This window comes from Oncorhynchus gorbuscha, unplaced genomic scaffold (genome assembly GCF_021184085.1).
Source record: "Oncorhynchus gorbuscha isolate QuinsamMale2020 ecotype Even-year unplaced genomic scaffold, OgorEven_v1.0 Un_scaffold_2193, whole genome shotgun sequence".
Lineage (NCBI taxonomy): Eukaryota > Metazoa > Chordata > Actinopteri > Salmoniformes > Salmonidae > Oncorhynchus > Oncorhynchus gorbuscha.
In genome coordinates, this window is record NW_025746766.1 from 22,645 (window position 1) to 47,335 (window position 24,691).

General features: G+C 48.9%; 1 protein-coding gene across 1 annotated transcript in view; it reads left to right on the forward strand.

Moving 5' to 3' along the window:
• The first annotated feature begins 7,440 nt into the window (after positions 1-7,440).
• The window catches only part of LOC124025138 (general transcription factor 3C polypeptide 1-like), a 56,070-nt gene continuing 38,819 nt past the window's right edge, over positions 7,441-24,691 (forward strand). The window contains exons 1-6 of the mRNA XM_046338801.1: positions 7,441-7,914; positions 8,557-8,760; positions 9,923-10,099; positions 10,433-10,576; positions 12,384-12,480; positions 13,230-13,353. Coding sequence (XP_046194757.1) covers positions 7,694-7,914; positions 8,557-8,760; positions 9,923-10,099; positions 10,433-10,576; positions 12,384-12,480; positions 13,230-13,353 — 967 coding nt within the window. The 5' untranslated portion in view covers positions 7,441-7,693. The remainder of the gene's footprint in view (positions 7,915-8,556; positions 8,761-9,922; positions 10,100-10,432; positions 10,577-12,383; positions 12,481-13,229; positions 13,354-24,691) is intronic.

Consider the following 24,691-nt stretch of genomic DNA (forward strand, 5'->3'; position numbering starts at 1 on the left):
TGGAAGAGGAGGTGGAGAGAGTGCTCCTGGAAGAGGAGGTGGAGAGAGTGCTCCTGGAAGAGGAGGTGGAGAGAGTGCTCCTGGAAGAGGAGGTGGAGAGAGTGCTCCTGGAAGAGGAGGTGGAGAGAGTGCTCCTGGAAGAGGAGGAGTGGAGGAGGGGTGCTCCTGGAAGAGGAGGTGGAGGGGGTGGAAGAGGAGGTGGAGAGTGCTTTTGGAAGAGGAGGAGGAGCGGGAGGAGGGGGATGAAGGAGGAGGTGGAGAGAGTGCTTTTGGAAGAGGAGGGAGGGGGGGGATGAAAGGAGGGAGAGTGCTTTTGGAAGAGGAGGAGGGGAATGGATGAAGAAGGTCAGTGCTTTTGGAAGGAGGAGCGGGTGGGGGTGTAAAGGAGGAGGGGGGATGAGACAGAAGAATGGAATGGTACAGAATGTCACTGCCTCCTGGTTCCAGGGTAGAGGAACACGCTTTTGGAAAGGAGGAGGGGGGGATGAGACAGAAGGATGGAATGGTACAGAATGTCACTGCCTCCTGGTTCCAGGGTAGAAGAACACGCGTTTGGAAAGGAGGAGGGGGGGAGGGGAATGAGACAGAAGGATGGAATGGTACAGCTTTTGTGTTTCAAAATAAAAGCCCTACGGTCCCTGGTCACTATAGGGGATAGGCTGCTGTTTGGGACGTGAAACGATGAGGTGAGGATTTTCACCGTGGAGCGGGAGGCCTTCATCTCCTCAACACAATGACATCATTATGACATCAATCATTATGACATCATAAAGACCCTTCACGCTCCATCCCGTGATGTCAAAGCATTCTGTTCAAACAAACACGGTTGTATAAAACCTGTTCGCTGCAGCTGTATATTTTTTGATACAACGCTACGCCTACGGACATAAAAGGAGAAGTAGTCTGTTTACCTGTAGACGTTATTACTATTGTTTCTGGGTGGGTAATGTACAGGTACTAGTAGGTTTTAACACATGTACAGGCTGGGGGAAGAGTCCCAAATTGTACCCTATTCCCTTTCTAGTGCACTACTTTTAACCAGAGCCCTTTGGCTAATGGCACCCTATTCCCTTTCTAGTGCACTACTTTTTAACCAGAGCCCTTTGGCTAATGGCACCCTATTCCCTTTCTAGTGCACTACTTTTTAATCAGAGCCCTTTGGCTAATGGCACCCCCTATTCCCTTTCTAGTGCACTACTTTTAACCAGAGCCTATAGGGTAGGAGTCCACTCTAGGAAATTGGGTGCCTTTTGGAATGCCGCCAGTGTGTTTCTAAACCATCAAAGCTTGGCCGTGTTCCAAATTACACCCCATTTCCCCTGCTAGTGCACTACGTGGGGGGGAGAGGGGCGTTAGGGTGTGGTTTGGGACTCCTTGTGGTTTTATCTGTAAAGGTGTATATTTTAAAGCTAGATGGCTGAGTCCTGTGAGGGCTGTCATGTTGTTTTCCAGGCAGTCCAGACATCTTCTCCAGGAGACGTTTCATGTCTATTATCCTGTTCAACTGCCTCTGGCTGTTTGTCCCAAAGGGCACCCTATGTAGTGTGATATGTTTGAACAGGGTTCATAGCGTTCTGGTCAGAAGTAGTGTACTATATAGGGTATAGTGTACCCTTTGGGACATAGCTTCTTACTTATGTCCAGCCCTACATCCTAGGTTGAACCCTAACCCCCTACACTCTAGGTTGAACCCCTAACCCCTACACTCTAGGTTGAACCCCCTACACTCTAGGTTGAACCCCTACACTCTAGGTTGAACCCCCTACACTCTAGGTTGAAACCCCTACACTCTAGGTTGAAACCCCTACACTCTAGGTTGAACCCCCTACACTCTAGGTTGAAAAACCCCTACACTCTAGGTTGAAACCCCTACACTCTAGGTTGAACCCCCTACACTCTAGGTTGAACCCCCTACACTCTAGGTTGAAACCCCTACACTCTAGGTTGAAACCCCCTACACTCTAGGTTGAAACCCCTACACTCTAGGTTGAAACCCCCTACACTCTAGGTTGAAACCCCCTACACTCTAGGTTGAAACCCCTACACTCTAGGTTGAAACCCCTACACTCTAGGTTGAAACCCCTACACTCTAGGTTGAAACCCCTACACTCTAGGTTGAAACCCCTACACCCTAGGTTGAACCCCCTACACCCTAGGTTGAACCCCCTACACTCTAGGTTGAACCCCCTAAACACTCTAGGTTGAACCCCCTACACTCTAGGTTGAACCCTAACCCCTACACTCTAGGTTGAAAACCCCTACACTGTAGGTTGAACCCCCTACACTCTAGGTTGAACCCTACCCCCTACACTCTAGGTTGAACCCTAACCCCTACACCCTAGGTTGAACCCTAACTCCCTACACCCTAGATTTGGAGTGGGGGCTAGGGATCTGTTTGGAATCTGTTTGGAATTTGAAAACTGTCTGTCAACTGTCTGTTGATTTGATTTGAGTACTGCAGCTCTCCCCAACTTCTCCCCTCAGACACCCAGGGCCTGTATCTGTTTCACATCAAAGCTGCTCCATAGCAGAGCACAGATCTGGGATCAGTTTACCCCTAACCCTGTGATGTGTCTCAAGTGACACCCTATTGCCTATATAGTGCACTACTTTTCACCAGGTTTCATAGGGCTGTGGTCAGAAGAAGTGTGTGATATAGGGAATAAGGTGTCACTCTCCGGAGAGGAAACTGTTTTAGGATCTGTTTTTTTTTTTTTACTCCAAGGTTCCTGGACTGTGTGTGTGTGTTCTATGTACTAAGTTGTATTTCTACAATGAACTGATCTACGGTGCGTGGATCTATGTAAAGCCAAAGAACATTCGTAACCTGTCTGTGTCTGGACACTGTCTGTACATCTGTCTCTGTCTCTGTCCGTACAGTTAGTCACGTTGTGAAATATCTTGTTTTATTGTGTATCTGTCCGTTTGGCAGAAATTAACTTAGTTATCCCAATGTCCCTCAATAGTCCAGTCTATAATGTGGAGTTAAATGTATTGGGTTTTAAATCAACTTCTGGAGGAACAGTGTCTGACTTGTACTCAGATCTGGTCGAAGAGGGTAAATACACAATAGGAATATTTCATCCCCAAAAAATCCAAGATGGTGACCCACTCTAAATCCAAGATGGTGACCCAAGATGGTGACTCTAAATCCAAGATGGTGACCCACTCTAAATCCAAGATGGTGACCCACTCTAAATCCAAGATGGTGACCCACTCTAAATCCAAGATGGTGACCCACCTAAATCCAAGATGGTCTAAATCCAAGATGGTGACCCACTCTAAATCCAAGATGGTGACCCACTCTAAATCCAAGATGGTGACCCACTCTAAATCCAAGATGGTGACCCACTCTAAATCCAAGATGGTGACCCACTAAATCTAAATTCAAGATGGTGACCCTCTAAATCAAGATGGTGAATTCAAGATGGTGACCCACTCTAAATTCAAGATGGTGACCCACTCTAAATTCAAGATGGTGACCCACTCTAAATTCAAGATGGTGACCCACTCTAAATTCAAGATGGTGACCCACTCTAAATTCAAGATGGTGGTCCCACTATCTCCCCCTCTGAATTATAAAGTTTTAGATGAGAAAATGTTGTTTTTCTGTCCAATAAATCGGCAAGCATGTTCTCATTTTATATAAAATATATTTTACGATTATACGTTGGATTATACCTGATTTTAGTTGTAAACTACATTGCCCCTTCTGAATGGTATTTAATGCTGTGTTATTGGAAGTATTGGGGGGGGGTGTATCCTGGGTGTGTGCCTTTTTAATCCCATCCTAACTTCAATCACTGATTGTCATAACCTGTCATTACATGCATTAGCCTCTAGGTGCTGTTGTTTTTTAAATCACTGTCATTTCGTTTATTATTTTCAACCAACAATTACGCTGTGTCGGTCTGGACGAGCTCTTCACTATGTAAATATGTACATTGTCATATTTCCTATGTTTTTAGTCGTCAACCCGCTGCCAGCCAGTCTCTGAGGTTTATAAACTACAGACGACACAGATTGCTGGATTCACTTGTACAGTTCTTTTTAAAAAGGTACTTCGTCAATAAATACATTGAATAAAACATGACCCCTGTCCTTGTTGATGGAGTCGTAGAGCATCATTCTGTTGTCGACGAGGGCCGTCGCTATGTTGTCGACGAGGGCCGTCGCTATGTTGTCGACGAGGGCCGTCGCTATGTTGTCGACGAGGGCCGTCGCTATGCCGTCGACGAGGGCCGTCGCTATGCCGTCGACGAGGGCCGTCGCTATGCCGTCGACGAGGGCCGTCGCTATGCCGTCGACGAGGGCCGTCGCTATGCCGTCGACGAGGGCCGTCAGGATTTATGTGAAAATTATCTATTTGACGCTCTAGAAAACCTAAACATTGACTGCTTCTGGCGAGTCACTTCTACCAATCTACACATGGAGTCTGCTAAAGGTATCAATTAGGGAAGATATATCTATACATGGAGTCTGCTAAAGGTATCAATTAGGGAAGATATATCTATACATGGAGTCTGCTAAAGGTATCAATTAGGGAAGATATATCTATACATGGAGTCTGCTAAAGGTATCAATTAGGGAAGATATATCTATACATGGAGTCTGCTAAAGGTATCAATTAGGGAAGATATATCTATACATGGAGTCTGCTAAAGGTATCAATTAGGGAAGATATATCTATACATGGAGTCTGCTAAAGGTATCAATTAGGGAAGATATATCTATACATGGAGTCTGCTAAAGGTATCAATTAGGGAAGCACAATCTATACATGGAGTCTGCTAAAGGTATCAATTAGGGAAGATATATCTATACATGGAGTTGCTAAAAATGGCAACATGGGCATCGGCCCGATGTCAGTTTAATGCTGATGTGCAAAACCATGAAGTCTGCCATTCTGATATAGGCAATGATGTAATGACGCCACAAATTATAACGCTACACGGCAACACAGCATTCCTAACCTGGCCCACAATGTCTGCTGTGGAAGCAGTCAACAAGTCCAGCAGTCAATTAACCTGGGAAGCTGTGGATCTCAACAAGTCCGGTGAGCATTCCTAACCTGGCCCACAATGTCTGCTGTGGAACGAGCAGTCAACAAGTCCAGCAGTGGCAGCATTCCTAACCTGGCCCGATGTCTGCTGTGGATGCGAGCAGTCAAAAGTCCAGCATGTCAAAGCTAACCTGGCCCACAATGTTCTGGATATCAACAAGTCCAGCAGCAGACGCAGCATTGTAATGACCCACAAATTGGATCGAGCAGTCAACAAGTCCAGCAACAACAGCATTCCTAACCTGGCCCACAATGTCTGCTGTGGATCGAGCAGTCAACAAGTCCAGCAGTGCAACGCAGCATTCCTAACCTGGCCCACAATGTCTGCTGTGGATCGAGCAGTCAACAAGTCCAGCAGTGCAACGCAGCATTCCTAACCTGGCCCACAATGTCTGCTGTGGATCGAGCAGTCAACAAGTCCAGCAGTGCAACGCAGCATTCCTAACCTGGCCCACAATGTCTGCTGTGGATCGAGCAGTCAACAAGTCCAGCAGTACAACGCAGCATTCCTAACCTGGCCCACAATGTCTGCTGTGGATCGAGCAGTCAACAAGTCCAGCAGTACAACGCAGCATTCCTAACCTGGCCCACAATGTCTGCTGTGGATCGAGCAGTCAACAAGTCCAGCAGTACAACGCAGCATTCCTAACCTGGCCCACAATGTCTGCTGTGGATCGAGCAGTCAACAAGTCCAGCAGTACAACGCAGCATTCCTAACCTGGCCCACAATGTCTGCTGTGGATCGAGCAGTCAACAAGTCCAGCAGTCATTTGAAAAAGTTAGAACATTTCAGTGAGACAACTCGAAAGACTAAATCCATTAACGCCAAGATAATAGAATTCATTCCACTTGACAGTCAACCGTTCTCTGTCGTGGATGATGTTGGCTTTCGCTGACTGGTCGAGCACCTTGAGCCCCAGTACCAAGTAGGCACTATTTTTTTCAGATGTTGCCCTTCTGGAGTTACACAGTATTGTTGAAATGCACATCCATGAGCTACTTGCTACGGGCTTCACTGCTATTAGCGTCACGACCGACATTTGGACCAGCGATGTCATCCCCATGAGCATGCTGAGTCTGACAGCACAGAGGGTCGACGAGGATTTCCTACTGAGGACCGACATATTGCTCAAGAATGTGCTGGTTATCATACCGCTGCTGCCATTTCAATGGCATTTGAGAAGATGTTTGAAACATGAACACCCTCCTAGCGCCATTCAAACAACTGACTGGAGAAATAAGCTCATCACCTGCGACTGCAGCAGACGTGATACCATCTGTCATGGCATTGAAGCGCCTGCTCAGGCATTCTCTTTAAACTGCCGACACAGACCTTGGGGTTAACTTGGAAAAGTACTCTAGTAGAGGCTGTGAACAAGCGATTCGGTGGCATTCTCTCTGAGCCTCTTTACTGTGTTGCCACCACCATGCTCGATGCTAGGTACAAGGACCACTACTTTAACAGGCATTCTCTCTGAGCCTCTTTACTGTGTTGCCACCAAGCTCGATGCTAGGTACAAGACCCGCTACTTCTTTAACAGGCATTCTCTCTGAGCCTCTTTACTGTGTTGCCACCATGCCAGGTACAAGACCCGCTACTTCTTTAACAGGCATTCTCTCTGAGCCTCTTTACTGTGTTGCCACCATGCTCAATGCTTGGTACCTCGATGCAGACAGGAAACAGGGTTTACGTGAAATGTTACATACACAGCTGAATAACATGGAAACAGACACAGTGACATGATGAAATCCTGGTTGAGAATGAAATGACTGAACAAAACAGCACAGCAAGTAAGTGAAAGAAATAGGTTTTGATAATGTTTTACTGGTAATGGGGACATGTTTAAATGCCCCCCCCCAAAAAAAACTTTTTTGCTGTGTGTAAACTATTTAACTACTAGAATGCTGAAAAGGCCACTAACATTTTTTTATATCGGTATCGGGTTTTTGGCAAGGAAAATATATATCAGTATCGGCCATTTCAAAATGTAATATCGGTGCATCCCTACTACCAATCTATACATAGTCTGCAAAAGGTACCAATCTAGGGCCCTATTCCTAGGGACAGTTCCTATTGAACATGCTTTTATGTCCACGACTTAAAATCCCGTAATGTATACAGGCAATCCTCATATTTGTTCCATTCACTTATAGGACAGTCCCGAGCTATTCCGCAACATATTGTAACGACCCTTTAATATCAGGAGTTGGATGCAATAACGTTTGTTGATTTCAGTTTATTGCCCTCAATGAATTGTTGTGACGATGACTATACAGTTTCCGTTTTGATGTTTACAGGTAAATGTGAGTAGGACGCCATCTTGTGGAACAACGGGAAATGTCCTCCAGGAAACGGTTTGAGTGACGCGGAATGACGTACCACACAAGGTCAAAGTTTACACGTGCAACGTCACGATAGGAACACAGTTGGAACGTCAGCTTCCAAAGAAAACATAAATTTCTGCGTAAAATGTGCTTGATTTCACGTTTAATTCAGCGGTTTTAATTCAACAGGATACAATGCAGATGCTTTGAATGCATATCGAGCCGTACAGTAGTAGTTGGTCATGTTTTAAACTTTGAGTTACGAGTTTGCAGCGGAGCTAGTGAACTAACGTTAGTTTGCGAGACATGGATCCGCTTGACATAGTAATGGACGAAGTGGCGTTGGAGGGACTGGACGGGGTTACCATCCTCTCTCTGTGGATTCGGTTGGAAAAGAGGAACCCCGTTTTCCCACGGAATCTAGACCCGTGTACTAAAGAGTTCATTTGGAAATCCTTGGTCTCGAACCGCGAAGTCGACTTCTTCGAGCTGCCGCAAGAGAGAGCGGACGTCGTGCTCGTCGACCGGTAGGTTGGAGTTGTCTTACGCGTCGATCACACGTACAGTGTCGGTACGAAAAAATGGGACGGAGCATCATCTGGATATGTGTGCAACAAAAGTCCAACATTTACCTAATGCTGCCATTTCTGTCAAGCCGTCTACGCGTACAGTTTGACGCACACTTTAGATAAATCCAACGTACGTACCACACATAACGCACTGCAACGTAATGTTGCAAGGCAAACGCAGCGTTACATTGGAATGAATGTACGTCTTCTGGTCGACCAAAATGCATTGACACTGTCGGCGTGATCGAGCCGTCACTTGTCTAGCTACGTTCAAAACAAATGAGAAATGGGAGAGAACTAGCTCCAACTACAAAAAATGTGTTTTGAACTTGGATTTCCCAGTTCCCAACATCAGTCCTGCTATACATTTTCCCCATGTCGTACATCTGTAGCGTTATGGCATTGTTTGATAGCCTATGAATTTGAAACAAAATATCTAACTAGCTAGTAAAATCATTCAGTTAGTAGTGTCACCAAAGCTGACACTACTAACTAGTTAACTAACCTTGATGGCTGAATATCTAGTGCCAAATGTTCAATTAGCTGCGTGCAAGTTGCCAACGCCACTGTCCCTCTCCATGCCGTATGTCTGTTCTTCAGATTTGCAGACATAGATCCAGACACAGGGATTCAGGAAGCATCCCATTGGGACAGAGTGGACTCCTACCCTGTCCAGATCTTATTGGAGGATAAGAGTGGAATCCAGGGCTCGTGTGTCTTCTTCAAGGAGAGGAGAAATGTCACCCCAATCATCCGCACCACCAACCTGACGCCATGTGTAACGTTAGAGGACGCCTTCAAAAGGTGTGTGTGTGTGTGTGTGTGTGTGTGTGTGTGTGTGTGTGTGTGTGTGTGTGTGTGTGTGTGTGTGTGTGTGTGTGTGTGTGTGTGTGTGTGTGTGTGTGTGTGTGTGTGTGTGTGTGTGTGTGTGTGTGAATTGAAGATGGGGCGGCAGGGTGGCCTAGTGGTTAGAGCGTTGGACTAGTAACCGGAATGTTGCAAGTTCAAACCCCCGAGCTGACAAGGTACATCTGTCGTTCTGCCCCTGAACAGGCAGTTAACCCACTGTTCCCAGGCCGTCATTGAAAATAAGAATTTGTTCCTAACTGACTTGCCTAGTTAAATAAAGGTAAAATAAAAAAGATATCTCTAACACATTCATATCCAGCTGGTCCCAATTCCTCCACCTCTCCTTGGCTGTTACTCAGGCTGTTATGTTTCGGCTGTAATCAAGAAGTTTGATCTTAACAAGTTAGCAAACGCATAGCTGGATCCCTGAGCTGGATCTAATTTGACACTTATATAGTTATACTTCGTTATCGTTATAAGCCGTGGCGGAGCATGCGAGGCGAAATAGAAAATCATACCATCGGTGTTTCGAAATGCCCCGGTATGCTATATAAACGGTATATCGCCCACTTCAATGTTTGTAGATCTGTAAGGTGGAAGCAATAAACTGGTGCACGTTGGTGTTGTAAACGGTGGTGTTGTAAACGGTGGTGTTGTAAACTGTGGTGTTGTAAACGGTGTTGTTGTAAACGGTGGTGTTGTAAACGGTGGTGTTGTAAACGGTGGTGTTGTAAACGGTGGTGCACGTTGGTGTTGTACGTTGGTTTATGTTTCAGCGTCAGAAATAGAAATGACTTCTATTTTAGCGCTTGGCCACGCAGACGCTGGTTGGTGTGCGAGCAGCGCGGGTGCAATAATTGAATAACGTGTTTAAATGTATTTTGCGACGTGAGCTGTGTGGTCAGCATGTTTCATCAAGGGTTTAGGGCCAAGGGGGAGTGATATGGGACCGGCTGGTAACATTACATTAGCTGGCCCGACTACAGAAAGTCATAGACCCAACTGATAACCTCTCCTCCAGGTAGAATCAATCCACAACTTGTCATCAACTAGTCAGGTAGATACTCAGAATGGTCCTAAAACAACCCCTAACCCATGATGACCTCTCCTCCTCCAGGTGGAGGAGGAAGCTGGTAATGGTGGCCTCCCAGAGGTTAAGGTTCAGGGTGTTAATAGGTGACGGAGGAGACCCGGACTTGAAGCTGACTGACCACTCATACTGTATCCTGGAGAGGGTGGGGAGGGCCCGCTGGCAGGGAGAGCTACAGAGAGACCTGCACTCCTGCTCATTCAAGTAAGAAAACACATCTCTACCTCTTTTGCTATTCCTGCTCATTCAAGTAGGAAAACACATCTCTACCTCTTTAGCTACTGAGAGACCTGCACTCCTTCTCATTCAAGTAGGAAAACACATTGCTACCTCTTTAGCTACTGAGAGACCTGTACTCCTGCTCATTCAAGTAGCTGGCTTGACAGGAAAACCACAGTGATCTCCTCTACCTCTTTAGTGTTTATGTACCAGCATGCTCTCTGTCACTTTCTCATCTCTGCAAAGTTGCTGGAATACCACTTATTGTCTGTTTTGATTGGTCACACTATGTAATAAGCTGTGTTGTGATTGGTGCAGGACGGACGCGAGGAAGATGCACTACTTGAGGAAGTCTCTGACACAGAATGATCTGATCACCATGCAGTCTCATGTCCTCAGACTGGCCAGCGGAGCACAGCAACACTCCATACTGCTCCTGCTCAAACGCTTCCACGTAGACCGGTCAGTACACACTCTCTAACCTGATTCAGTTCTAAACCTGATTCACTCTCTAACCTGTTTCAGTTCTAAACCTGATTCACTCTCTAACCTGTTTCAGTCTAAACCTGATTCACTCTCTAACCTGTTTCAGTTCTAAACCTGATTCACTCTCTAACCTGTTTCAGTTCTAAACCTGATTCACTCTCTAACCTGATTCAGTTCTAAACCTGATTCACTCTCTAACCTGATTCAATTCTAAACTTGATTCACTCTCTAACCTGATTAAATTCTAAACCTGATTCACTCTCTAACCTGATTCAATTCTAAACCTGATTCACTCTCTAACCTGATTCAATTCTAAACCTGATTCACTCTCTAACCTGATTCAATTCTAAACCTGATTCACTCTCTAACCTGATTCAATTCTAAACCTGATTCACTCTCTAACTTGATTCAATTCTAAACCTGATTCAGTCTCTAACCTGATTCAATTCTAAACTTGATGCACTCTCTAACCTGTTTCAATTCTAAACCTGATTCAATTCAAGGGCTTTATTGGCATGGAAAACATATGTTTACATTTCCAAAGCAAGTGAAGTAGATCATTTTTATTGTTTATTTCACTTTTGTTTATTAACTGTAAACATTACACTCACAGAAGTTGTAATGATGTACAAATGGTTAAAGTACAATAGGGAAAATAAATAAACATAAATATGGATTGTATTTACTAGAGGTTGACTGATTTATGATTTTTCAACGCCGATACGAGGAGGGCGTGTTTGAAAAGTTTTATAGCCCATGTCCCTTCACATTGAGCAGAGCCCTATCTTATGAAAACCCAAATCTCACATTTTAGAAGCTAAAATCACATTTCATCCCATCACGAATAATTTCATATTCAAACATTTAAATTGAACAACAATTCCATGTGAATCCGATAACTCTGATGTGTAGACTTTCCACTGTATAGTTTATGTCATCTTATCATTGATGACAATGTCTCAGATGACAACCAAACTGACATCATATTCATTAAGTACCACCACATATGTTCCATTGGTCGGATTACCAGAATATAGTTCATTTCCCCCCACCTTCTGATGTTCCCAGAATCTCTATGTTAACCAAGGGTTGTGCAAATGTAACCTCAGTAGGGTGGAGAGAGGAAAAAGGGGGGAAGAGGTATTTATGACTCTCATAAACCTACCCCCCAGGCCAACGTCATGACACCGATTAATAAGAAATAATTAGTAAGAAATTTTAGGTTGTAGTTATTATAGGAATTATAGGACTATTTCTCTCTCTACGATTTGTATTTCATTAACCTTTGAATATTGGATGTTCTTATAGGCACTTTAGTATTGCCTGTGTAATCAACTAGTCAGGTAGAAACTAAGAATGGTCCTATAGGAATATAGGAGTTTATCAAAATTTGGTTTGTTTTTGAATTCTTTGTGGGTCTGTGTAATCTGAGGGAAATATGTCTCTCTAATATGGTCATACATTGGACAGGTTAGGAAGTGCATCTCAGTTTCCACCTCATTTTGTGGGCAGTGAGCACATAGCCTGTCTTCTCTTGATAGCCATGTCTGCCTACGGCGGCCTTTCTCAATAGCAAGGCTATGCTCACTGAGTCTGTACATAGTCAAAGCTTTCCTTAATTTTGGGTCAGTCACAGTGGTCAGGTATTCTGCCGCTGTGTACTCTCTGTTTAGAGCCAAATCGCATTCTAGTTTGCTCTGTTTTTTTGTTAATTCTTTCCAATGTGTCAAGTAATTATCTTTTTGTTTTCTCATGATTTGGTTGGGTCTCTCTCTCTCTCCAGGCGTAGTAAGTATGATATCCTGATGGAGTTGACCTCTAACCTCCTGTCAGAGGCGCCCAACCACACAGCCTCCATGATCACACTACGAGACCAACTGGTGAGACCTCTGTGTTCCAGTTAACATTGCATCGTTGAGCGGACCTTGTATGCATGTGTACCAGGACATGCAGTGTGTGGTTAGAGAGTGTGTATCAGGACAGTGTGTGGTTAGAGAGTGTGTATCAGGACAGTGTGAGGTTAGAGAGTGTGTATCAGGACAGTGTGTGGTTAGAGAGTGTGTATCAGGACAGTGTGAGGTTAGAGAGTGTGTATCAGGACAGTGTGTGGTTAGAGAGTGTGTATCAGGACAGTGTGTGGTTAGAGAGTGTGTATCAGGACAGTGTGAGGTTAGAGAGTGTGTATCAGGACAGTGTGTATCAGGACAGTGTGTATCAGGACAGTGTGTATCAGGACAGTGTGTATCAGGACAGTGTGTATCAGGACAGTGTGTATCAGGACAGTGTGTATCAGGACAGTGTGTATCAGGACAGTGTGTATCAGGACAGTGTGAGGTTAGACAGTGTGTATCAGGACAGTGTGTGGTTAGAGAGTGTGTATCAGGACAGTGTGAGGTTAGAGAGTGTGTATCAGGACAGTGTCAGGTTAGACAGTGTGTATCAGGACAGTGTGTGGTTAGAGAGTGTGTATCAGGACAGTGTGTATCAGGACAGTGTGAGGTTAGACAGTGTGTATCAGGACAGTGTGTATCAGGACAGTGTGTATCAGGACAGTGTGTATCAGGACAGTGTGAGGTTAGAGAGTGTGTATCAGGACAGTGTGTATCAGCAGTGTGTTTTCTCTCGGCAGAGTATCAGTGAGAGGACCTTCAAGCGTATGTATCAGTACATGCAAGCAGCCAAACTGGTCCAAGTGGTCATTAAACCAGTTGAACACCTCAACCCGACAGTAGGCCCCTGTGATACCAGGAGAGGTATGTACCCTACACACTACCTCACTACCTCAACCCTACAGTAGGCCCCTGTGATACCAGGGGAGGTATGTACCTTACACACTACCTCACTACCTCAACCCGACAGCAGGCCCCTGTGATACCAGGAGAGGTATGTACCCTACACACTACCTCACTACCTCAACCCTACAGTAGGCCCCTGTGATACCAGGAGAGGTATGTACCCGACACACTACCTCACTACCTTAACCCGACAGTAGGCCCCTGTGATACCAGGAGAGGTATGTACCCGACACACTACCTCACTACCTTAACCCGACAGTAGGCCAGGAGATACCAGGAGAGTTCTGGTTCTCCTGGACACTAGTCTGATGTCTGGTTCTCCTGGACACTAGTCTGACGGCTGGTTCTCCTAGACGCTAGTCTGACGGCTGGTTCTCCTAGACACTAGTCTGACGGCTGGTTCTCCTAGACACTAGTCTGGTTCTACTAGACGCTAGTCTGACGGCTGGTTCTCCTGGACGCTAGTCTGACGGCTGGTTCTCCTGGATGCTAGTCTGACGGCTGGTTCTCCTGGACGCTAGTCTGACGGCTGGTTCTACTAGACGCTAGTCTGACGGCTGGTTCTCCTAGACGCTAGTCTGGTTCTACTAGACGCTAGTCTGACGGCTGGTTCTCCTAGACGCTAGTCTGACGGCTGGTTCTCCTAGACGCTAGTCTGACGGCTGGTTCTCCTAGACGCTAGTCTGACGGCTGGTTCTCCTAGACGCTAGTCTGACGGCTGGTTCTCCTAGACGCTAGTCTGACGGCTGGTTCTCCTAGACACTAGTCTGGTTCTCCTAGACACTAGTCTGACGGCTGGTTCTCCTAGACACTAGTCTGGTTCTCCTAGACACTAGTCTGACGGCTGGTTCTCCTAGACACTAGTCTGGTTCTCCTAGACACTAGTCTGACGGCTGGTTCTCCTAGACACTAGTCTGGTTCTCCTAGACACTAGTCTGGTTCTCCTAGACACTAGTCTGGTTCTCCTGGACGCTAGTCTGACGGCTGGTTCTCCTAGACACTAGTCTGACGGCTGGTTCTCCTAGACGCTAGTCTGACGGCTGGTTCTCCTAGACGCTAGTCTGACGGCTGGTTCTCCTAGACGCTAGTCTGACGGCTGGTTCTCCTAGACGCTAGTCTGACGGCTGGTTCTCCTAGACGCTAGTCTGACGGCTGGTTCTCCTAGACGCTAGTCTGACGGCTGGTTCTCCTAGACACTAGTCTGACGGCTGGTTCTCCTAGACACTAGTCTGACGGCTGGTTCTCCTAGACGCTAGTCTGGTTCTCCTAGACACTAGTCTGACGGCTGGTTCTCCTAGACACTAGTCTGACGGCTGGTTCTCCTGGACACTAGTCTGACGGCTGGTTCTCCTAGACACTAGTCTGACGGCTGGTTCTACTAGACACTAGTCTGACGGCTGGTTCTCCTGGACACTAGTCTGGTTCTCCTAGACACTAGTCTGGTTCTCCTAGACACTAGTCTGGTTCTCCTGGACACTAGTCTGGTTCTCCTGGACGCTAGTCTGACGGCTGGTTCTCCTAGACACTAGTCTGACGGCTGGTTCTCCTAGACACTAGTCTGACGGCTGGTTCTCCTAGACACTAGTCTGGTTCTCCTAGACACTAGTCTGGTTCTCCTAGACGCTAGTCTGACGGCTGGTTCTCCTAGACACTAGTCTGACGGCTGGTTCTCCTAGACGCTAGTCTGGTTCTCCTAGACACTAGTCTGACGGCTGGTTCTCCTAGACACTAGTCTGACGGCTGGTTCTCCTAGACACTAGTCTGGTTCTCCTAGACGCTAGTCTGACGGCTGGTTCTCCTAGACACTAGTCTGACGGCTGGTTCTCCTAGACGCTAGTCTGGTTCTCCTAGACACTAGTCTGACGGCTGGTTCTCCTAGACACTAGTCTGACGGCTGGTTCTCCTAGACACTAGTCTGGTTCTCCTAGACGCTAGTCTGACGGCTGGTTCTCCTAGACACTAGTCTGGTTCTCCTAGACACTAGTCTGACGGCTGGTTCTCCTGGACACTAGTCTGACGGCTGGTTCTCCTAGACACTAGTCTGACGGCTGGTTCTCCTAGACACTAGTCTGACGGCTGGTTCTACTAGACACTAGTCTGACGGCTGGTTCTCCTAGACACTAGTCTGACGGCTGGTTCTCCTAGACGCTAGTCTGGTTCTCCTAGACACTAGTCTGACGGCTGGTTCTCCTAGACACTAGTCTGACGGCTGGTTCTCCTAGACACTAGTCTGGTTCTCCTAGACGCTAGTCTGACGGCTGGTTCTCCTAGACACTAGTCTGACGGCTGGTTCTCCTAGACGCTAGTCTGGTTCTCCTAGACACTAGTCTGACGGCTGGTTCTCCTAGACACTAGTCTGACGGCTGGTTCTCCTAGACACTAGTCTGGTTCTCCTAGACGCTAGTCTGACGGCTGGTTCTCCTAGACACTAGTCTGACGGCTGGTTCTCCTGGACACTAGTCTGACGGCTGGTTCTCCTAGACACTAGTCTGACGGCTGGTTCTACTAGACACTAGTCTGACGGCTGGTTCTCCTGGACACTAGTCTGGTTCTCCTAGACACTAGTCTGGTTCTCCTAGACACTAGTCTGGTTCTCCTGGACACTAGTCTGGTTCTCCTGGACGCTAGTCTGACGGCTGGTTCTCCTAGACACTAGTCTGACGGCTGGTTCTCCTAGACACTAGTCTGACGGCTGGTTCTCCTAGACACTAGTCTGACGGCTGGTTCTCCTAGACACTAGTCTGGTTCTCCTAGACACTAGTCTGGTTCTCCTAGACGCTAGTCTGACGGCTGGTTCTCCTAGACACTAGTCTGACGGCTGGTTCTCCTAGACGCTAGTCTGGTTCTCCTAGACACTAGTCTGACGGCTGGTTCTCCTAGACACTAGTCTGACGGCTGGTTCTCCTAGACACTAGTCTGGTTCTCCTAGACGCTAGTCTGACGGCTTGTTCTCCTAGACACTAGTCTGACGGCTGGTTCTCCTGGACGCTAGTCTGACGGCTGGTTCTCCTAGACGCTAGTCTGACGGCTGGTTCTCCTGGACACTAGTCTGACGGCTGGTTCTCCTAGACACTAGTCTGGTTCTCCTAGACACTAGTCTGGTTCTCCTAGACACTAGTCTGACGGCTGGTTCTCCTTGACACTAGTCTGGTTCTCCTAGACACTAGTCTGGTTCTCCTAGACACTAGTCTGACGGCTGGTTCTCCTGGACACTAGTCTGGTTCTCCTAGACGCTAGTCTGACGGCTGGTTCTCCTGGACACTAGTCTGACGGCTGGTTCTCCTAGACACTAGTCTGGTTCTCCTAGACACTAGTCTGACGGCTGGTTCTCCTGGACACTAGTCTGACGGCTGGTTCTCCTAGACACTAGTCTGGTTCTCCTAGACACTAGTCTGGTTCTCCTAGACACTAGTCTGACGGCTGGTTCTCCTAGACACTAGTCTGACGGCTGGTTCTCCTGGACACTAGTCTGACGGCTGGTTCTCCTGGACACTAGTCTGACGGCTGGTTCTCCTAGACACTAGTCTGACGGCTGGTTCTCCTAGACACTAGTCTGGTTCTCCTGGACACTAGTCTGACGGCTGGTTCTCCTAGACACTAGTCTGACGACTGGTTCTCCTGGACACTAGTCTGACGGCTGGTTCTCCTAGACACTAGTCTGGTTCTCCTGGACACTAGTCTGACGGCTGGTTCTCCTAGACACTAGTCTGACGGCTGGTTCTCCTAGACACTAGTCTGGTTCTCCTAGACACTAGTCTGGTTCTCCTAGACACTAGTCTGGTTCTACTAGACACTAGTCTGACGGCTGGTTCTCCTAGACGCTAGTCTGACGGCTGGTTCTCCTGGACACTAGTCTGACGGCTGGTTCTCCTAGACACTAGTCTGACGGCTGGTTCTCCTAGACACTAGTCTGACGGCTGGTTCTCCTAGACGCTAGTCTGACGGCTGGTTCTCCTAGACGCTAGTCTGACGGCTGGTTCTCCTAGACGCTAGTCTGATGGCTGGTTCGCCTAGACACTAGTCTGACGGCTGGTTCTCCTAGACGCTAGTCTGGTTCTCCTAGACGCTAGTCTGGTTCTCCTAGACGCTAGTCTGACGGCTGGTTCTCCTAGACGCTAGTCTGACGGCTGGTTCTCCTAGACACTAGTCTGACGGCTGGTTCTCCTAGACGCTAGTCTGACGGCTGGTTCTCCTAGACGCTAGTCTGACGGCTGGTTCGCCTAGACACTAGTCTGACGGCTGGTTCTCCTAGACGCTAGTCTGGTTCTCCTAGACACTAGTCTGACGGCTGGTTCTCCTAGACACTAGTCTGACGGCTGGTTCTCCTAGACACTAGTCTGACGGCTGGTTCTCCTAGACACTAGTCTGACGGCTGGTTCTCCTAGACACTAGTCTGACGGCTGGTTCTCCTAGACACTAGTCTGACGGCTGGTTCTCCTAGACACTAGTCTGACGGCTGGTTCTCCTAGACACTAGTCTGACGGCTGGTTCTCCTAGACACTAGTCTGACGGCTGGTTCTCCTAGACACTAGTCTGACGGCTGGTTCTCCTAGACACTAGTCTGACGGCTGGTTCTCCTAGACACTAGTCTGACGGCTGGTTCTCCTGGACACTAGTCTGACGGCTGGTTCTCCTAGACACTAGTCTGACGGCTGGTTCTCCTAGACACTAGTCTGGTTCTCCTAGACGCTAGTCTGACGGCTGGTTCTCCTAGACACTAGTCTGACGGCTGGTTCTCCTGGACAGTCTGACGGCTGGTTCTCCTAGACGCTAGTCTGACGGCTGGTTCTCCTGGACACTAGTCTGACGGCTGGTTCTCCTAGACACTAGTCTGGTTCTCCTAGACACTAGTCTGGTTCTCCTAGACACTAGTCTGGTTCTCCTAGACACTAGTCTGACGGCTGGTTCTCCTAGACACTAGTCTGGTTCTCCGGACACTAGTCTGGTTCTCCTAGACACTAGTCTGACGGCTGGTTCTCCTGGACACTAGTCTGACGGCTGGTTCTCCTGGACACTAGTCTGACGGCTGGTTCTCCTAGACACTAGTCTGGTTCTCCTAGACACTAGTCTGGTTCTCCTAGACACTAGTCTGACGGCTGGTTCTCCTAGACACTAGTCTGACGGCTGGTTCTCCTAGACACTAGTCTGGTTCTCCTAGACACTAGTCTGACGGCTGGTTCTCCTAGACACTAGTCTGACGGCTGGTTCTCCTAGACACTAGTCTGGTTCTCCTAGACACTAGTCTGACGGCTGGTTCTCCTGGACACTAGTCTGACGGCTGGTTCTCCTAGACACTAGTCTGGTTCTCCTAGACACTAGTCTCTGGTTCTCCTAGACACTAGTCTGACGGCTGGTTCTCCTAGACACTAGTCTGACGGCTGGTTCTCCTAGACACTAGTCTGACGGCTGGTTCTCCTAGACACTAGTCTGACGGCTGGTTCTCCTGACGTCTGACGGCTGGTTCTCCTAGACACTAGTCTGACGGCTGGTTCTCCTAGACACTAGTCTGACGGCTGGTTCTCCTAGACACTAGTCTGACGGCTGGTTCTCCTAGACACTAGTCTGACGGCTGGTTCTCCTAGACACTAGTCTGACGGCTGGTTCTCCTAGACACTAGTCTGACGGCTGGTTCTCCTAGACACTAGTCTGGTTCTCCTAGACACTAGTCTGACGGCTGGTTCTCCTAGACTACTAGTCTGACGGCTGGTTCTCCTGGACGCTAGTCTGACGGCTGGTTCTCCTAGACACTAGTCTGACGGCTGGTTCTCCTGGACACTAGTCTGACGGCTGGTTCTCCTGCTAGTCTGGTTCTCCTAGACACTAGTCTGGTTCTCCTGACACTAGTCTGGTTCTCCTAGACACTAGTCTGACGGCTGGTTCTCCTTGACACTAGTCTGGTTCTCTAGACACTAGTCTGGTTCTCCTAGACACTAGTCTGACGGCTGGTTCTCCTGGACACTAGTCTGGTTCTCCTAGACGCTAGTCTGACGGCTGGTTCTCCTGGACACTAGTCTGACGGCTGGTTCTCCTAGACACTAGTCTGGTTCTCCTAGACACTAGTCTGGTTCTCCTAGACACTAGTCTGACGGCTGGTTCTCCTAGACACTAGTCTGACGGCTGGTTCTCCTGGACACTAGTCTGACGGCTGGTTCTCCTGGACACTAGTCTGACGGCTGGTTCTCCTGGACACTAGTCTGACGGCTGGTTCTCCTAGACACTAGTCTGACGGCTGGTTCTCCTAGACACTAGTCTGGTTCTCCTGGACACTAGTCTGACGGCTGGTTCTCCTAGACACTAGTCTGACGACTGGTTCTCCTGGACACTAGTCTGACGGCTGGTTCTCCTAGACACTAGTCTGGTTCTCCTGGACACTAGTCTGACGGCTGGTTCTCCTAGACACTAGTCTGACGGCTGGTTCTCCTAGACACTAGTCTGGTTCTCCTAGACACTAGTCTGGTTCTCCTAGACACTAGTCTGGTTCTACTAGACACTAGTCTGACGGCTGGTTCTCCTAGACGCTAGTCTGACGGCTGGTTCTCCTGGACACTAGTCTGACGGCTGGTTCTCCTAGACACTAGTCTGACGGCTGGTTCTCCTAGACACTAGTCTGACGGCTGGTTCTCCTAGACACTAGTCTGACGGCTGGTTCTCCTAGACGCTAGTCTGACGGCTGGTTCTCCTAGACGCTAGTCTGATGGCTGGTTCGCCTAGACACTAGTCTGACGGCTGGTTCTCCTAGACTAGACGCTAGTCTGACGGCTGGTTCTCCTAGACGCTAGTCTGACGGCTGGTTCTCCTAGACACTAGTCTGGCTGGTTCTCCTAGACGCTAGTCTGACGGCTGGTTCTCCTAGACGCTAGTCTGACGGCTGGTTCGCCTAGACACTAGTCTGACGGCTGGTTCTCCTAGACACTAGTCTGGTTCTCCTAGACACTAGTCTGACGGCTGGTTCTCCTAGACACTAGTCTGGCTGGTTCTCCTAGACACTAGTCTGACGGCTGGTTCTCCTAGACACTAGTCTGACGGCTGGTTCTCCTAGACACAGTCTAGTCTGACACTAGGCTGGTTCTCCTAGACACTAGTCTGACGGCTGGTTCTCCTAGACACTAGTCTGACGGCTGGTTCTCCTAGACACTAGTCTGACGGCTGGTTCTCTAGACACTAGTCTGACGGCTGGTTCTCCTAGACACTAGTCTGACGGCTGGTTCTCCTAGACACTAGTCTGACGGCTGGTTCTCCTAGACACTAGTCTGACGGCTGGTTCTCCTAGACGCTAGTCTGACGGCTGGTTCTCCTAGACACTAGTCTGACGGCTGGTTCTCCTGGACGCTAGTCTGACGGCTGGTTCTCCTAGACGCTAGTCTGACGGCTGGTTCTCCTGGACACTAGTCTGACGGCTGGTTCTCCTAGACGCTAGTCTGGTTCTCCTAGACACTAGTCTGGTTCTCCTAGACACTAGTCTGGTTCTCCTAGACACTAGTCTGACGGCTGGTTCTCCTTGACACTAGTCTGGTTCTCCTAGACACTAGTCTGGTTCTCCTAGACACTAGTCTGACGGCTGGTTCTCCTGGACACTAGTCTGGTTCTCCTAGACGCTAGTCTGACGGCTGGTTCTCCTGGACACTAGTCTGACGGCTGGTTCTCCTAGACACTAGTCTGGTTCTCCTAGACACTAGTCTGACGGCTGGTTCTCCTGGACACTAGTCTGACGGCTGGTTCTCCTAGACACTAGTCTGGTTCTCCTAGACACTAGTCTGGTTCTCCTAGACACTAGTCTGACGGCTGGTTCTCCTAGACACTAGTCTGACGGCTGGTTCTCCTGGACACTAGTCTGACGGCTGGTTCTCCTGGACACTAGTCTGACGGCTGGTTCTCCTAGACACTAGTCTGACGGCTGGTTCTCCTAGACACTAGTCTGGTTCTCCTGGACACTAGTCTGACGGCTGGTTCTCCTAGACACTAGTCTGACGACTGGTTCTCCTGGACACTAGTCTGGTTCTCCTGGACACTAGTCTGACGGCTGGTTCTCCTAGACACTAGTCTGACGGCTGGTTCTCCTAGACACTAGTCTGGTTCTCCTAGACACTAGTCTGGTTCTCCTAGACACTAGTCTGGTTCTACTAGACACTAGTCTGACGGCTGGTTCTCCTAGACGCTAGTCTGACGGCTGGTTCTCCTGGACACTAGTCTGACGGCTGGTTCTCCTAGACACTAGTCTGACGGCTGGTTCTCTAGACACTAGTCTGACGGCTGGTTCTCCTAGACGCTAGTCTGACGGCTGGTTCTCCTAGACGCTAGTCTGACGGCTGGTTCTCCTAGACGCTAGTCTGATGGCTGGTTCGCCTAGACACTAGTCTGACGGCTGGTTCTCTCTAGTCTGGTTCTCCTAGACGCTAGTCTGACGGCTGGTTCTCCTAGACGCTAGTCTGACGGCTGGTTCTCCTAGACGCTAGTCTGACGGCTGGTTCGCCTAGACACTAGTCTGACGGCTGGTTCTCCTAGACGCTAGTCTGGTTCTCCTAGACACTAGTCTGACGGCTGGTTCTCCTAGACACTAGCCTGACGGCTGGTTCTCCTAGACACTAGTCTGACGGCTGGTTCTCCTAGACACTAGTCTGACGGCTGGTTCTCCTAGACACTAGTCTGACGGCTGGTTCTCCTAGACACTAGTCTGACGGCTGGTTCTCCTAGACACTAGTCTGACGGCTGGTTCTCCTAGACACTAGTCTGACGGCTGGTTCTCTAGACACTAGTCTGACGGCTGGTTCTCCTAGACACTAGTCTGACGGCTGGTTCTCCTGGACACTAGTCTGACGGCTGGTTCTCCTAGACACTAGTCTGACGGCTGGTTCTCCTAGACACTAGTCTGGTTCTCCTAGACGCTAGTCTGACGGCTGGTTCTCCTAGACACTAGTCTGACGGCTGGTTCTCCTAGACGCTAGTCTGACGGCTGGTTCTCCTAGACGCTAGTCTGACGGCTGGTTCTCCTGGACACTAGTCTGACGGCTGGTTCTCCTAGACGCTAGTCTGGTTCTCCTAGACGCTAGTCTGGTTCTCTAGACACTAGTCTGGTTCTCCTAGACACTAGTCTGACGGCTGGTTCTCCTTGACACTAGTCTGGTTCTCCTAGACACTAGTCTGGTTCTCCTAGACACTAGTCTGACGGCTGGTTCTCCTGGACACTAGTCTGGTTCTCCTAGACGCTAGTCTGACGGCTGGTTCTCCTGGACACTAGTCTGACGGCTGGTTCTCCTAGACACTAGTCTGGTTCTCCTAGACACTAGTCTGACGGCTGGTTCTCCTGGACACTAGTCTGACGGCTGGTTCTCCTAGACACTAGTCTGGTTCTCCTAGACACTAGTCTGGTTCTCCTAGACACTAGTCTGACGGCTGGTTCTCCTAGACACTAGTCTGACGGCTGGTTCTCCTGGACACTAGTCTGACGGCTGGTTCTCCTGGACACTAGTCTGACGGCTGGTTCTCCTGGACACTAGTCTGACGGCTGGTTCTCCTAGACACTAGTCTGACGACTGGTTCTCCTAGACACTAGTCTGACGACTGGTTCTCCTGGACACTAGTCTGACGGCTGGTTCTCCTAGACACTAGTCTGGTTCTCCTGGACACTAGTCTGACGGCTGGTTCTCCTAGACACTAGTCTGACGGCTGGTTCTCCTAGACACTAGTCTGGTTCTCCTAGACACTAGTCTGGTTCTCCTAGACACTAGTCTGGTTCTACTAGACACTAGTCTGACGGCTGGTTCTCCTAGACGCTAGTCTGACGGCTGGTTCTCCTGGACACTAGTCTGACGGCTGGTTCTCCTAGACACTAGTCTGACGGCTGGTTCTCCTAGACACTAGTCTGACGGCTGGTTCTCCTAGACGCTAGTCTGACGGCTGGTTCTCCTAGACGCTAGTCTGACGGCTGGTTCTCCTAGACGCTAGTCTGATGGCTGGTTCGCCTAGACACTAGTCTGACGGCTGGTTCTCCTAGACGCTAGTCTGGTTCTCCTAGACGCTAGTCTGACGGCTGGTTCTCCTAGACGCTAGTCTGACGGCTCGTTCTCCTAGACACTAGTCTGACGGCTGGTTCTCCTAGACGCTAGTCTGACGGCTGGTTCTCCTAGACGCTAGTCTGACGGCTGGTTCGCCTAGACACTAGTCTGACGGCTGGTTCTCCTAGACGCTAGTCTGGTTCTTCTAGACACTAGTCTGACGGCTGGTTCTCCTAGACACTAGTCTGACGGCTGGTTCTCCTAGACACTAGTCTGACGGCTGGTTCTCCTAGACACTAGTCTGACGGCTGGTTCTCCTAGACACTAGTCTGACGGCTGGTTCTCCTAGACACTAGTCTGACGGCTGGTTCTCCTAGACACTAGTCTGACGGCTGGTTCTCCTAGACACTAGTCTGACGGCTGGTTCTCCTAGACACTAGTCTGACGGCTGGTTCTCCTAGACGCTAGTCTGACGGCTGGTTCTCCTAGACACTAGTCTGACGGCTGGTTCTCCTAGACACTAGTCTGACGGCTGGTTCTCCTAGACGCTAGTCTGACGTCTGGTTCTCCTAGACGCTAGTCTGACGGCTGGTTCTCCTAGACACTAGTCTGACGGCTGGTTCTCCTAGACACTAGTCTGACGGCTGGTTCTCCTAGACACTAGTCTGACGGCTGGTTCTCCTAGACACTAGTCTGGTTCTCCTGGACACTAGTCTGACGGCTGGTTCTCCTAGACACTAGTCTGACGGCTGGTTCTCCTGGACACTAGTCTGACGGCTGGTTCTCCTAGACACTAGTCTGACGGCTGGTTCTCCTAGACACTAGTCTGGTTCTCCTGGACACTAGTCTGACGGCTGGTTCTCCTAGACACTAGTCTGACGACTGGTTCTCCTGGACACTAGTCTGACGGCTGGTTCTCCTAGACACTAGTCTGGTTCTCCTGGACACTAGTCTGACGGCTGGTTCTCCTAGACACTAGTCTGACGGCTGGTTCTCCTAGACACTAGTCTGGTTCTCCTAGACACTAGTCTGGTTCTCCTAGACACTAGTCTGGTTCTACTAGACACTAGTCTGACGGCTGGTTCTCCTAGACGCTAGTCTGACGGCTGGTTCTCCTGGACACTAGTCTGACGGCTGGTTCTCCTAGACACTAGTCTGACGGCTGGTTCTCCTAGACACTAGTCTGACGGCTGGTTCTCCTAGACGCTAGTCTGACGGCTGGTTCTCCTAGACGCTAGTCTGACGGCTGGTTCTCCTAGACGCTAGTCTGATGGCTGGTTCGCCTAGACACTAGTCTGACGGCT